Source organism: Lachancea lanzarotensis, scaffold LALA0S08 (genome assembly GCF_000938715.1).
Source record: "Lachancea lanzarotensis genome assembly LALA0, scaffold LALA0S08, whole genome shotgun sequence".
Classification (NCBI taxonomy): Eukaryota; Fungi; Ascomycota; class Saccharomycetes; order Saccharomycetales; family Saccharomycetaceae; genus Lachancea; species Lachancea lanzarotensis.
The window spans coordinates 217,627-230,866 of NW_019212886.1; the positions used below are offsets into that span (position 1 = coordinate 217,627).

Below are 13,240 nucleotides of genomic sequence, written 5' to 3' on the forward strand. Positions count from 1 at the left end.
TGTCTTGCTTTAGCTCATCTCATCTCATCTCATCGCTCAAAAGTTCCAAAATTTTTCAAGATTACTGACAGAAACACTACTAGGTATGAAGATCAACCATCTCGAAGAAACTTTAAACCATAGTTACGAACTGAGTAGCGAATTTTGGCATCTATAACCTCTATATTCAGAGAGAGCGCATTTGAAAGTTATGTCGACAGAGCCATTGAAGCTGGAACTGCCATGGGTGGAGAAATATAGACCACAACTGTTGAAAGATATCGTGGGCAATGAAGAGACAGTTCTGCGACTGCAGCAGATTGCGCAAGACGGTAACATGCCACATGTAATCATCAGCGGACTTCCCGGAATAGGTAAAACTACTTCTGTGAGCTGTTTGGCCCATGAACTGCTGGGAGACGCATATTCACAAGCGGTGCTGGAACTCAACGCCTCTGACGATAGAGGTATCGATGTGGTGAGAAACCAAATCAAACAGTTCGCCCAAAAAAAGTGTAGTCTTCCACCAGGACGTCACAAGATTGTTATTTTGGATGAAGCAGACTCGATGACCGCAGGTGCCCAACAGGCTCTGAGACGCACCATGGAGCTGTATTCCAACACGACACGTTTTGCGTTTGCATGCAACCAGTCCAACAAGATCATCGAACCGTTACAGAGTCGTTGTGCTATTTTGCGATACTCCAAACTGCAGGACAACCAGGTGCTTAAACGTCTTTTGGAGGTGATCGAGGCTGAAAACGTGCAGTACACCAATGACGGACTCGAAGCCATCATATTCACCGCAGAGGGAGACATGCGTCAAGCTCTGAATAACCTCCAAAGCACTGTAGCCGGATATGGCCTCGTCAACGGTGAAAATGTGTTCAAGATCGTCGACTCGCCCCATCCGTTGATCGTCAAGAAAATGCTACTCGCGGAAACACTCGATGCCTCGCTAGATTTGCTCCAGGAACTGTGGAAGAAGGGCTACTCCGCTGTGGACATGGTCACAACGTGTTTCCGCGTCACTAAGAACCTAGAAGAGGTCAAAGAGGGTATAAGGCTCGAAATGATTCGTGAAATTGGGTTTGCGCATATGCGCATTCTGGAAGGTGTGGGCACTTACTTGCAACTTGCGGGCATGTTGGCGAGAATACGTAAAGTTAGAAGTGGTTAAAAAGATGCTGACAAGAAATTTTACATCTAGTTAGCCGAAAGGCTTGACTTTATATTTTGTTTCTTTGAATCGTCCTCTATCATGCATAAAATATGTATATGTTCTTGATGAATTGACTTATATTAAAGGAAGCGATGAGAACTTATTTCAACTCTCTCAAAAGCACCGATATCTAACCTTATGGAGGCCTTACGAACCATCGTTGGCACTGAGATTCCATCTCATGAGTCGGACGTATCTGTAGACCTATATGAGGACTTTGTGGAACATGCCAAGGATCTTAGATTTCGGGTTGACCGATCATCCACTCAAGCGCTACAAGAGCTCGAAGACCAATCCGAATTGATCAAAAGTGCGATTGAAACGTCAATTCCTCCATTGCAGACGTATTTTGCAGATTTGAATGACAAGTTTAAAGCCCTGACGCACGATTTGAACTTGGTAAGAGGAAAATCATTAGAGCTCAACAAGATGTTGACGAAAAACGCTGAGGACCTAGGAGAAATATCACCGCTTGTCAATGACCTTGTAATCTCTCCAGAAATCATCACGCAGATCTCGCAGGGTAAAATAAACGATGCGTGGGTGGAAAATATCGCTTATGTGCGGGACAAACAAGAGATTTATTCGAAATACATGGAGACGGACCAAGAGGTTCCTTCTGACTTTGCAGAACTGAAGCATCTGCTGGATATTTTGGAATCAATTATAGTTGAGAGGAGTAAGCGTTTTATCGTCAGCAAAATAAAGCTTCTTCGCGACCAGCGTACCGTCCCTTCACAAAAGATCCAGAGACAATTACTCGATGTCAGGGAAATTTTCCAGTTTCTGGGGCAAAAAAATTACTCCCTGGCTCTAGAGCTTAGACAGGCGTACGCATATACCATGAGGTGGTACTATAAGCAGTTTTTCGGTCGTTACATGCGGTCTCTAACGATTTTGCAATTCTTGGTAATTGACTCGAATTACGCGTTGGGCCGTGGACTCTCGACGACGCCAATTTCGACTACAGACAGATTTGCGAACTATTTCAGTGGAAGCTACAGAGCGTCAGCGCCAACCAATCAGATGATAAACGATTACTTCCAGATTGAAAAACGGCTCTCAGTGTTGACGCAGGAGGACAACACTGTGATGGTATCTCAAATCGCAGAGAATAATAACGTCCCCAATTATCTCGAAGTAGGCTTCAAGAATCTCAACCTGGCGCTCCTAGATAACTGCTCGGTTGAGTTTTCATTCATCACTGAGTTTTTTCAAACAAGCGACAGCACAGAAGACTTGCGGGGTATCTTGGAACAGATCTTCCAGCCCACCTTCGATGAAGCCATGGAATACACTAAACGTCTAATTTCACCCAGTTACGATATGTTTGGAGTACTCATAAGCATATGGATATCCCACCATTTACAATTTGAATCTCAAAAACGGCTAGTTCCGGTATTTGACGATTTTCTGAACGGACAATTGATGTTACTGTGGCCAAAATTCCAGCAACTTGTAGACTTTCAATGCGAAAACCTACGCAGCTTCCCCATTTCAGTCACAGGCAAAAGCTTTGCGGGCAGGAAGGAAGAATCTGATCCCTCCGCTACCACGCACGAACTAACCGTTCAATTCTCCAAATTCCTGACCAGCATACTTCTGCTTTCTCTGGAACACAAAGAGAGTGTTGACGAGAGATCTGAGCCGTTGTACAACTCGATCATACGGATCAGGAATGATTTTGAAACCATCATGACCAAGTGTAGTAAGAAGACTAAATTTCCAGAGCGATTCTTGGCCCTGAACTACACATACTTACTAAACGCACTGCAGAAAAACTCACTGAGTCAGGAAAAGAGAGAACAGGAAGGTTACCCACCCTCTTTGATCTTCCAAGAGACCAAAAGCCATCTGGAGGAGCTTGTGAAGGCCTTCAGCACAATCACGTGAAATAGTTTTCATATTGAGATGATATGATGGTGCCGATGTCTTTCTTACTCGGACTCCTAAGACAAGAGTCAAACTCCACCCGCTGACTTGACCAGTGACGATTTGTTGCCTAATCGTCTTTCCCAAGATTCAATGGCACTTGAATTCTCGATATCTTCACCATACAGAGTACATCTGTGATGATCAAACCTACTCCATCTCAGCAGGAGGTTATTAAAAGCAAGTATGAACCAGGTTCTACTATCAAGGTGGTAGCTGGTCCAGGATCTGGTAAGACATTGACTCTTATGCTGAAGGTGAGGGCCATGGTTTTAGAAGGAGTTGTGCAACCTGACGAAGTTCTCATTTTATCATTGACCAACAAGGCCGTAGATAACGCAACGGAGAAGCTGCTACAGGTCTTCCAGGAAATCGACACATCAAACGGACCAGATTGTTCTGTTGCTGAAATTGTCTCGCAGATTAATATTTCTACTCTTCATGGCCTTGCCAATAGGGTGGTGGTCGAAAACGAGGGTTTGATCAACATTATCGAAGAGAATGGGTGGAGAAGCTTGCTGAAGCTCATACCTCCTGAGATCTTGCGGAAACTAGGTCCCAGCAACTCAGGTGCCGCATTGACACCCAGGATGTTTGAACGGCTCTTTCGTGACTATCAGATCGAAGGCAAATCCAAAATCAAAGACGCTGTTATGGAGCGCATAATCAGTATCATGCGGGGTTCTAAAGTGGTCACAAACGATGAATTGATTGTGCTCGCAGCGAAACATCTGGACGAAGCTAGTAGTACATCAACTGTGAAACCTTCAACCACGTTCACTCAAGATCTACTCAACAAATATAAAGTAATAGTGGTTGATGAGTTCCAGGATCTTTTTCCGTCTCTTTTCCCACTTCTCGAAAGCATTTCTCGCGATAAGCAGCTCATTTTATTTGGGGACCCTCATCAAAGCATATACGGGTTTCTAGGTAACAACAAAGCACTGATGCGATCGCTGGAGGGGTGTCGACCTTCTCAAGGTTTCAGCACATATTACTTACGTGATAATTTTCGCAGTACACCTGAGATATCGCAGTTTTCATCTTCTCTGATTTCTCGGGATATTCCAGCTGCTCAAGAGATATCTTATTCAAAGCCTCCGATGGGTCTGCAACCTCAAGCAATCACAACTTTGGATCCTAACGAGGAACTCGAAATTGTGGTCAGAGAAATTTCGCGCCTGGTTACTAATTCTGCCAAGCTTTCAGATATTGCCATTCTAACTCGAACTAATGTACAGGTAAGCACTGTCGCGAACTTTTTGAAAGCATACGGGATACCCTATGAGAAGCTTACTGCTCAGCCAGATTGGATCAATGATAAAGGTATTAAGTACTTGACTGATTTGGTTAAGCTATGCGTGCTCGTTGACAAAGAAAAAAGGTCTGCTGATGATGCGGATCAGACCACAACTTTTAAAAGTGATTTTAGTGTAATTATTACATTAAGCGCCTCTAAGGGAATTAGCAATCAGGTCCTGCAAGCGCTTTTTACTGAAGCAAGAGAATCCAACACGTCTTTATGGAGCGTAATTGCAGACGGAAGAACAACTGCGGTATCAGCAACGAACAAGAAAAAGATTCGCAACTACGTCAAAAATATAGAGATGCTCATGGACCAACTGAAGGCCAACCCAAATCCGGAACCTATTTCATTGATAACAACAGTGGCCGAGGCCGCATTCAAGCTTGGTTATTGTGCCGACGGTATGGAAAGTTTGGAAGCTGCTGCCATTTTCAAAAAACATATCGCAGAATGGCTCACAGCACTTAAAAGGTGTTCAGAAACCAAACCAGACAACGTTTCCTCGATAGAGTGGTTTTCAGAAACGCAGTTCGATCAAAACCACTCGTCCAATGCAAGCCAGAATCCGCTTAAGGATCAAGATTTAGGAGCAGTCAAGCTCTCAACCATACACTCCTCGAAAGGCCTCGAGTTTCCCATTGTGTTTTTGCTGGGAAGCTCAACTTCGGCTTTTTCGATAGAGAAGAACGCACTTTACGTGGGTATCACCAGAGCCCGCAATATACTGTATCTGAGCAACATATTTAACGAGCGTCTGCCGTCATTATCATCATGTTGCGAAGTCAAACCATGGGACAGGCAGGTATGGCATTATTACAATTCAGATCTCAAGAGACCTTACGCTATGAATCAAATCAAAGGTCATAACAGTTTCCGGTTATTGACGAAAAAATATGGCCTGGCCTCGCCCTCCAGAACTCTCTGTACCTTTTCTGTACGTGCATCACATTCATTAAAATATGTATTGAGGTAATCTCAGTTTCCTTAGGCTCTGAAGCCCTCGGGTACCCCTTTCGCAGCCGGCTGCTTGACATCTAAAAATATACCACCGCGCGCAAATCCATACCACTTAAACTGTGGCGATGGTTCTTCCTCGGAATTACCTTCACCAATAGGGTCCTGAAGTTCTTGCACGATTTTATAGGCTTCGACATCGGCATAAGGAACACCATTCTTAGGATCAAAATACTGGCAGTCCCGGTTGGTGATCAAACACTTCTTTCGAACACCGTTGGGTAGGATGACACCAGCAGGAGCCGGGGTCTTGATCTCGAGTTTCAATTTAGTGTCAGTTTCCTCTGCGACTTCCGTAGACAGCTTTTTATCGTATTCGCCGAAATTGGGAAAGCTCTCAAAAACAGACGTGTCTGGGATTAGCGACGAGCTAACACCCATCCACTCATCCTCGTTTTGCTCATTGTAAATTTTGGCAATGGTTTCGACGTTGTCAGATCGAGAATTCAGCGGCTGGGCCCATTGAGATCCAAAGAGAAAAGGCCTTATGTCGTGAACTTTTGAGTTATCTTCTGGATAGGAGTAAATGGTGACATAATTGCGGCCGACTAGTTGCTCAGGGCCTTCATAAACTTCAGAAGCTTCAGTATCTTCTTCCGCGTCATCAAACAACTCTTCGGAGTTTTGACGGGAAGATTCCGTATCCGCCAACTGTTCCTTGGACATCGGCGTATTTGGAGGTAGAGATTGATCGAAAGTACTCAAATCAGCATCTGCTGCAAAGGAGACCTGTTTGCAGTGTGATACGACTTCTAAACTGGTCTTACCATCGAGTTGCATTTGTGACTTCGACTCTTCATCACCACCAGTCTTTGAATCTTTCGCCTCAACCGTCTTGTCGGATGATTTCTCCAAAGTAGAGCTTTCTTCCGTCGAGTTGTTTACATCACCAGGGTGTAAATCGTTCTGCGCATCTATTGGGATATTTGCCCCAACTTGCCCATTTATATCTTCCTGCTTTACCTCTGCGCTATCACACGGCAATGTCAATGAAGTTTCTTTATCTACCGGTGTTGATGAAAGGCTCTCTTGGTCTTCACCTGCGAGCTCACCTTTCACAGCTTCTGATTCATTTTGTTGGGTGATTGCAGTGGACGAATCCTGCGTCTTGTCGACTGAATTCTGGGAAGTGTCCGCAACACCTGAGTTCCCAACTTCAGCGCTTTTTGTATTGGTCTCTTCGTCTTTCTGCTTCTTCCTCCTGGTGTATTTTTTCTTCTTCTTATGTCGTTTTCCCAGTTGTTGCTCCCAGAACTGACGATCTTCGATTTCCATGATGGGAGTAACTGTTGACGCCATGGTGTCTACCCGAATCATCAACTCACCAGCATGAAACTTGGCTTTCTTTCGTAAATTCATCGCATTTCGTGTCTCCTTTTTGAAGATTTCTTCTTCTCTAAACTTTGTGAGACTTTGCGTGTTAATCAATTCTGTTTCCTCGGCCTGAAGAAGCCTGTCTTCCTGAGTAAGCTCGACATGAGCCATCTTGGCTTTGGTCTGCCGTAGTCGATTCTGAATCTTCTCACGCTTTTTCTCTGCTAATGCCAGTTTTTCATATATTTGTAGCTTATTCGCCACAACTGATGATCTCTTGGACGTTCTACGATTGTCCTGAAGCAAACTATCAGCTTTTGGCTGTTCATATTGCGGTTTCGGTACTTCCTCGTCTACTTTAACGCGTTTTCTCACCACTGGCGCACTAAATTTGCGAGCTTGCTTACGTTTCTTACGTTCTTGTTGTTCCAGCTCCCGTTCTCCAGCTTCTTCGTCTTCTTCACCTTCACTTTCGCTCTCCGACTCCGACAGCCGCTCATCTTCGTCTTTACTGCGTTTTGCATCTGCCCTGAACTCCTCGTCATCATCATCTTCCTGGAACAAAAGGTTGATCTCATCGTCGTCCAAGTTTGCAGTCTTTTCTCGCATTTCTTCACGTTCTTGAGCGATAAGTTTCTGCATCTTGTTACCAGCATTCGAACGCCGCGCCCTGCTGCTCATGAGCAGCTCCTCAGAGTCTGACATGGCTCTTGTATGGTCCTTTTAGGCTTGACTTTAATATGTTTCCGAGAAGCGGTGCGATGAGCTAGCTGTACTTCAAGTCTTGATTTCAATAATTGATATACTGAAATATCACTTTGTACTTTCGTGTCGCTGATCTCATCGAATTTAAGAAATCGAAGTAAAGGTCAAAGTTATAACTCATCTACACAGCATCGACCATCAATCTCGTCCAACACTCACCGCCTAGCCACGAACTCTCCCGGCATGCTCAGAACTGTTACACCGAGTCCCTTGAAAAATGCTGTTCGGGTTCCCCAGCTTTTGACAAGTTTTGGTAGGAAGAACTGTCGTGAAAGACAGCCAATGTCGACTTCAGCTTCGCAGGACGAAATGAAGCACTTTGGTGAACTGGCACCCTCCTGGTGGGACTTTTGGGGTCCGCAAAGAATTCTGCATAAAATGAACCTCAAACGGATGGATTTCATACAAAAAACTCTTCAAAAAGAGTACCAAGCGGGTTCAGGAACGTATGTACCTGGATTCAATCACCAGGCGTTTCTACCAAAACAGGTTTCCACGGCTATTGAACAGGAATTAGAACAGGATATACGGGGTCAACTGCATAGTCAAAAGCTGCAGGTGCTAGATGTAGGTTGCGGTGGAGGGATTCTAGCTGAATGTCTGGCTCGTCTGCCATTCGTCGCCAATGTGAAAGGTATCGATTTGACGCCAGAATGCATTGAAATTGCGCAATCGCATGCCTCCAAAGACCCTATTTTAAATGGGAAACTAAGCTACGAAGTACAAGCACTAGAAGAGGTGGAAGGTGTGTACGATCTGGTAACGTGTCTTGAGATGCTAGAGCATGTGGATCATCCAGGCGAAATCCTACGACACGCGTGGAAAAAGCTGAAAGTTGGTGGCATCCTCATGGTGAGCACAATCAATAGGGATCCTGTGTCTTGGTTCACAACCATCTTCATGGCTGAACAGGTCCTTAAACTGGTGCCTCGTGGCACGCACCACGCTTCCAAATACATAAACTCCGAGGAAATCATCGAATGGTTCCAAGATGAATGCAAGGGTCAACACCAAATATTGAATTGCAAGGGCGTAATGTACGTGCCGCTAAACGGTTGGATAGAACACGATCACTCTGGAGTAGGTAACTATTTCATGGCCATCAAGAAAACAGCCTAAGTATACTTCTTTTATACAGGATAGAGACTTTTCGAAAATCAAGGCTACCTTATTTACAACAAATACCAATTTCATCCAAAGACCCACGATCTACGTGGCAGTCTCCAAATTTCCAGGCAGTTCTTTGGCGGGTTCCTCATCTACAAAATGAGGAATTGTACCGGTAAGGTAAGACGGAACCTCACCTCCATTTTCGCTTTCCAAGCCTGCCAGATCATTCTGGAACATGGGGTCTTCGCCCAGGGCTTCCAGTTCTGCATCGAGCTCCGTTTCGCTGATGTCATCGATATCTTGAGCCCCACTGCCCATTGCAAGTACTTGTTGCAGTTCTTCTCCTTGCTCTACCAAATCCAGCATTTCGTCCTGCATGTCTTGCAGTTTATCGACGTTAATCTTGCCGTATTGTGCCTTAAGGGCCTTATTCGTTTGTTTCAGTGCGTTAACCGTCACCATGGTGTTTCTGAGGTTATCACTTGTCATTTGAGCCTGGTTCATCGACCACGATTGGGCATCTAGTGAGTCCCTCATAGACTCTAGTTGTTTCCGCTTGTTAAGAAGCTTCAAAGCACGCTGACGCAATGGCCTCTGGCCACTTGCAGAGCTTATCCCTGATATTTTGCGTTGGATGGTTTGTAGCTGAGCGTTCAATTGTGATATTTGAGTGTCTAGACCGGAAATTCGTTCTTGCATCGACTGTTGTGCTTCGTTCATGGCCTTATTGGAGTCCTGTAAAAGCTGGTCGTGGGTCTTACGACCACCATATCCAAATATACGATTCATAGCGTTCAAAACCTGTTGAGCGAGGCGTGAAGATCAAAAAGTTGAAGTGAGTTGTCGTGGTGTAATACGATATATCTATATTTTATGGTATTTCATATAGTAAGTATGTGGGATTAAAGCGATGGCATCTCGAAGAAAGACGAGAAAGGGCAAGAAGATGCAGTTAAAGGTGAATTGCAAGGATTAAAAGCCATTTTTATTGTTATGAAGATTGTGGTCATTTTTCCCCCAATCGAAAAGGAGCATTTTTCAGAAGGTTAGGGACCAAAGACGGTCTGCGATGAGCCATGAGATAAGCTTACTACGATTCCAGCGTATATATGTGTGTGTTGTCTTGAACAGTGTAGATCTTGTCTAGGGATGTTAGGCGCCAATTGGTCGCCTGTCGCTCAGATTTGACAAGCTCAACAGATATGGCCAAGAAGCAGGGTGCGAAAAAGCACAGAAAAAATATCCCAGTGTGTTTGATGAAGCTTTCTACGTCTAAGCTCAATGCACACCCATCGCAAATTCATCGGCGAAATCTCACCTCTTTTTCAAACCCTGACATCAACTTGCCCAGAGCTCGGAAAACTTCCGGGAAAAAAGTTGGTAGCTTCCCGTGGTATTTCAGTCTATTTAAGCTCCTTTGGCAATAATAATATCCTCTCTGACCATCCGTTTGTCTTCGAAACCCCCGTTCTGATCAAACTTTATCTTTCTGTCATAGTCGTATTAATATCACTGAAAAATTTCGATGACTACCTCGGTCGAAGATATCCATAGACATAGCCAATTAACGCTGAAATTATTGGCAGACTGGACCTATCACAGTCATGTCTGTTGCTCAAACTGGTGAGGATCTTCAGAAACTTTCTGTGAAAGAGCAGAACATTACACCCTGGGATGTTGAAGGTGCGGTTGATGAAAACGGCAAATCCCAAGACATTGACTATGACAAGTTGATCAAGCAATTCGGTACTAAGGGAATTTCAGACGAAACGCTGCAGAGATTTGAACAGGTCACTGGTCACAAACCTCATCATTTTCTTCGTAAAGGTCTTTTCTTCAGCGAAAGAGACTTTTCAAAGATTTTGGATTTGTACGAACAAGGTAAGCCGTTTTTTCTATACACCGGTAGAGGGCCTTCTTCAGATTCGATGCACTTAGGACATATGGTTCCCTTTCTGTTCACAAAATGGCTGCAGGATGTGTTTGATGTTCCTCTAGTCATCGAAATGACGGACGACGAAAAGTTTCTGTTCAAGCAGAAATTAACCATCGATGACGTCAAAGGGTTTGCCCGTCAGAACGCCAGCGACATCATCTCCGTTGGGTTCAATCCGGAAAACACCTTCATTTTCTCCGATCTACAATACATGGGTGGTGGATTCTACGAAACCGTAGTAAGAGCCTCCAGACAGATCACCGGGTCAACTGCCAAAGCTGTTTTTGGATTTTCAGACTCGGATTGTATTGGTAAGTTTCATTTCGCCTCTATCCAAATTGCCTCTGCGTTTCCATCGTCCTATCCTGACGTGTTAGGGCTCCCCAACAAGACCCCATGTTTGATTCCCTGTGCTATTGACCAGGACCCATATTTCAGAGTCTGTAGAGATGTGGCAGAAAAGCTCAAGTTCAGCAAACCCTCTTTGTTGCATGCCAAATTTTTCCCCGCTCTTCAAGGATCTACTACCAAGATGAGCGCTTCTGATGATACAAGTGCGATCTTCATGACGGATACACCCAAGCAGATCCAGAAGAAGATTAACAAATATGCTTTTTCAGGCGGACAAGTATCAATAGAAGATCATAGAAAGCTAGGAGGTAATCCTGATGTAGACGTTGCCTTCCAGTACTTGAGCTTTTTCAAAGATGACGACGAATTTTTGAAAGATGTTAGCGACAAATACAGATCAGGCGAGCTCTTATCTGGTGAGATGAAGAAGCTGTGTATTGATGTGTTGCAAGACTTTGTGCGTGAATTTCAAGAACGTAAATCGAAGGTCAACGATCAAATTGTGGAGCAATTCATGAAGCCCCACAAGCTGGTTTGGGGTCAAAAGGAGAGACTTGTTCCCATAAAGCCCAAGGAGAAGAAGTGAATGATGAGAAAGTAAAGCATACGATACTAAATATATACAGTTTTCTTTTTCGATCTACTTTTTATAAAGCTCTTGTGATAGATGTAATGGTTTCTATGAAGTCCTTAATTTTCTTCACTTTGACAAATAACTCTTGAGAGATTCAATTGTGATGATGTCGATACCGAATTTTTGCTTCATCTTGATGCAGTCGTCTAGTCTCATCATTAGTCCGTCCTCGTCCCTTACCAGCTCGCAGATAACGCCAACGGGAGCTTTGCCCGTGAGCTTACATAAATCCACAGCCGCCTCTGTGTGGCCGTCTCTTTGTAAAACACCGTTGTCAACAGCTCTAAGAGGTACGATATGACCCGGTTTTAGGAAATCTGATGGTTTGGTAGAAATGTCTGCGAGTTTCCGGCAAGTGAGCGCCCGATCATGAGCTGAAATGCCCGTTGTGGTTCCGTCCGCAAAATCGCACGTAATTGTGTATGCTGTACCGTGACGGTCATCTCTGGACGACTTAACGTTCATTTCACGCATTAGAGGCAGATCGATGCGATCTGCTACGCTGTTACTCATGGGAGCACATACGTATCCGGAAGAGTAGCGTACCAAAAACGCCATTTGCTCCTGTGTGATACCTTCAGCGGCGCAAATCAAGTCTGCCTCATTTTCCCGATCTTCATTGTCCAGAACCATCAGAAACTTGTTGTTCTTGAACGCTTCTAAGGCCTGCTCAATTGGCGTGAAATGGGTAGAATCGCCGGACATTATGTAAAGATACTTGAATACAAAGACACTGCTAACTAAATAATGATTTCGAATCTAGCGCTGGATGGAAGTAATGGAGATCAAGTCAATGGGAACCAGTATCTTCAAAGTCCTGTCGTTTAAAAGGCATCGGTGATTTCATTTTTCATTATGCATATATATTATATGACTTACTTACAAATCCGAACTTAATTCCGGACCAACATGACTAACAAGTTAGTAAACCAGAGCTGTTAGAGCTGTTTGTAGTTTTCACAACTCTCGATGCTGAAGCTGGCTTGAAGCTGGTTCGAACACAGTTCGAATGGTCTAAAAATTCGAACTCTCCGTAGTCATTTGTCTACTTTGAAAGGTTGTGTTGATCGTGACATAAGATTTAAAAAACGAAAGACGATAGATGTTTCCAAGTTCTTGAAGAGCTTTAATTGGGCGTAAACTCTTGTTCTCGGTTTTCGTGTCGTTAAAACGCGGGAAGTCCTTCCATTTTAGCCAATCTGAGACTTGAGAAGACTGTTCGCTAGGTTCCAAATCCACGTTTTCGATTGAAAGGGTTTCCTATCCTCCAATGTACTCTCTGCGATCCAACCATAAACCTTCTGCCTCTCACTACGCACTATCTTATGTCTCCCAAAGGTTTCCGGTTCAATCCATCATTTTTGTCAGATATAGGCTGCTAAAAACGCTTCTGTCATCACAAAGTTTCTTATTCCTCGTGGCCCAATGGTCACGGCGTCTGGCTACGATTGTATCCACTTCTGAAACCAGGAGATTCCAGGTTCGAGTCCTGGCGGGGAAGGAACTTATTTTTTTGCAAATTGGAGAAAATGAAGCTGGCCCGGAGCTTGAACGTTGAATTTGACGTTACAGACTGTCTTGACCATCACTCTTGAAGCTATCGAATCTTTTTAGTCGAGCTGTAAGGCTCGATGGTGAAACGCTGGTCAACCGGTGACAGTATAAAATAATTTACTT

At 44.2% G+C, this 13,240-nt stretch overlaps 8 protein-coding genes and 1 non-coding gene across 9 annotated transcripts; 6 read left to right on the forward strand and 3 right to left on the reverse strand.

The window, feature by feature from the left end:
• Window positions 1–190: 190 nt before the first annotated feature.
• Window positions 191–1,159, forward strand: RFC4 (LALA0S08e02388g1_1; the record flags this gene model as incomplete). Its single annotated transcript, XM_022771031.1, has 1 exon — window positions 191–1,159. The coding sequence occupies one exon, from the start codon at window positions 191–193 to the stop codon at window positions 1,157–1,159; it is 969 nt and encodes a 322-aa protein (XP_022629652.1).
• A 180-nt stretch (window positions 1,160–1,339) lies between these two features.
• Window positions 1,340–3,094, forward strand: VPS52 (LALA0S08e02410g1_1; the record flags this gene model as incomplete). Its single annotated transcript, XM_022771033.1, has 1 exon — window positions 1,340–3,094. The coding sequence occupies one exon, from the start codon at window positions 1,340–1,342 to the stop codon at window positions 3,092–3,094; it is 1,755 nt and encodes a 584-aa protein (XP_022629653.1).
• Window positions 3,095–3,273: 179 nt separating this feature from the next.
• Window positions 3,274–5,412, forward strand: HMI1 (LALA0S08e02432g1_1; the record flags this gene model as incomplete). Its single annotated transcript, XM_022771034.1, has 1 exon — window positions 3,274–5,412. One exon carries the CDS (start codon window positions 3,274–3,276, stop codon window positions 5,410–5,412), a length of 2,139 nt encoding a protein of 712 aa, XP_022629654.1.
• An 11-nt stretch (window positions 5,413–5,423) lies between these two features.
• Window positions 5,424–7,472, reverse strand: VPS72 (LALA0S08e02454g1_1; the record flags this gene model as incomplete). Its single annotated transcript, XM_022771035.1, has 1 exon — window positions 5,424–7,472. The coding sequence occupies one exon, from the start codon at window positions 7,470–7,472 to the stop codon at window positions 5,424–5,426; it is 2,049 nt and encodes a 682-aa protein (XP_022629655.1).
• Window positions 7,473–7,715: 243 nt separating this feature from the next.
• On the forward strand, window positions 7,716–8,651 carry COQ3 (LALA0S08e02476g1_1; the record flags this gene model as incomplete). Its single annotated transcript, XM_022771036.1, has 1 exon — window positions 7,716–8,651. One exon carries the CDS (start codon window positions 7,716–7,718, stop codon window positions 8,649–8,651), a length of 936 nt encoding a protein of 311 aa, XP_022629656.1.
• Window positions 8,652–8,741: 90 nt separating this feature from the next.
• Window positions 8,742–9,431, reverse strand: VPS60 (LALA0S08e02498g1_1; the record flags this gene model as incomplete). The annotated part of the gene is made up of 1 exon (XM_022771037.1): window positions 8,742–9,431. The coding sequence occupies one exon, from the start codon at window positions 9,429–9,431 to the stop codon at window positions 8,742–8,744; it is 690 nt and encodes a 229-aa protein (XP_022629657.1).
• An 815-nt stretch (window positions 9,432–10,246) lies between these two features.
• Window positions 10,247–11,515, forward strand: WRS1 (LALA0S08e02520g1_1; the record flags this gene model as incomplete). The annotated part of the gene is made up of 1 exon (XM_022771038.1): window positions 10,247–11,515. The coding sequence occupies one exon, from the start codon at window positions 10,247–10,249 to the stop codon at window positions 11,513–11,515; it is 1,269 nt and encodes a 422-aa protein (XP_022629658.1).
• Window positions 11,516–11,629: 114 nt separating this feature from the next.
• Window positions 11,630–12,268, reverse strand: RIB3 (LALA0S08e02542g1_1; the record flags this gene model as incomplete). Its single annotated transcript, XM_022771039.1, has 1 exon — window positions 11,630–12,268. One exon carries the CDS (start codon window positions 12,266–12,268, stop codon window positions 11,630–11,632), a length of 639 nt encoding a protein of 212 aa, XP_022629659.1.
• A 706-nt stretch (window positions 12,269–12,974) lies between these two features.
• On the forward strand, window positions 12,975–13,064 carry LALA0_S08e02564r. The gene is given in 2 exon segments: window positions 12,975–13,012; window positions 13,028–13,064. It is a non-coding gene; the product is annotated as a tRNA-Arg (tRNA).
• Window positions 13,065–13,240: the final 176 nt, after the last annotated feature.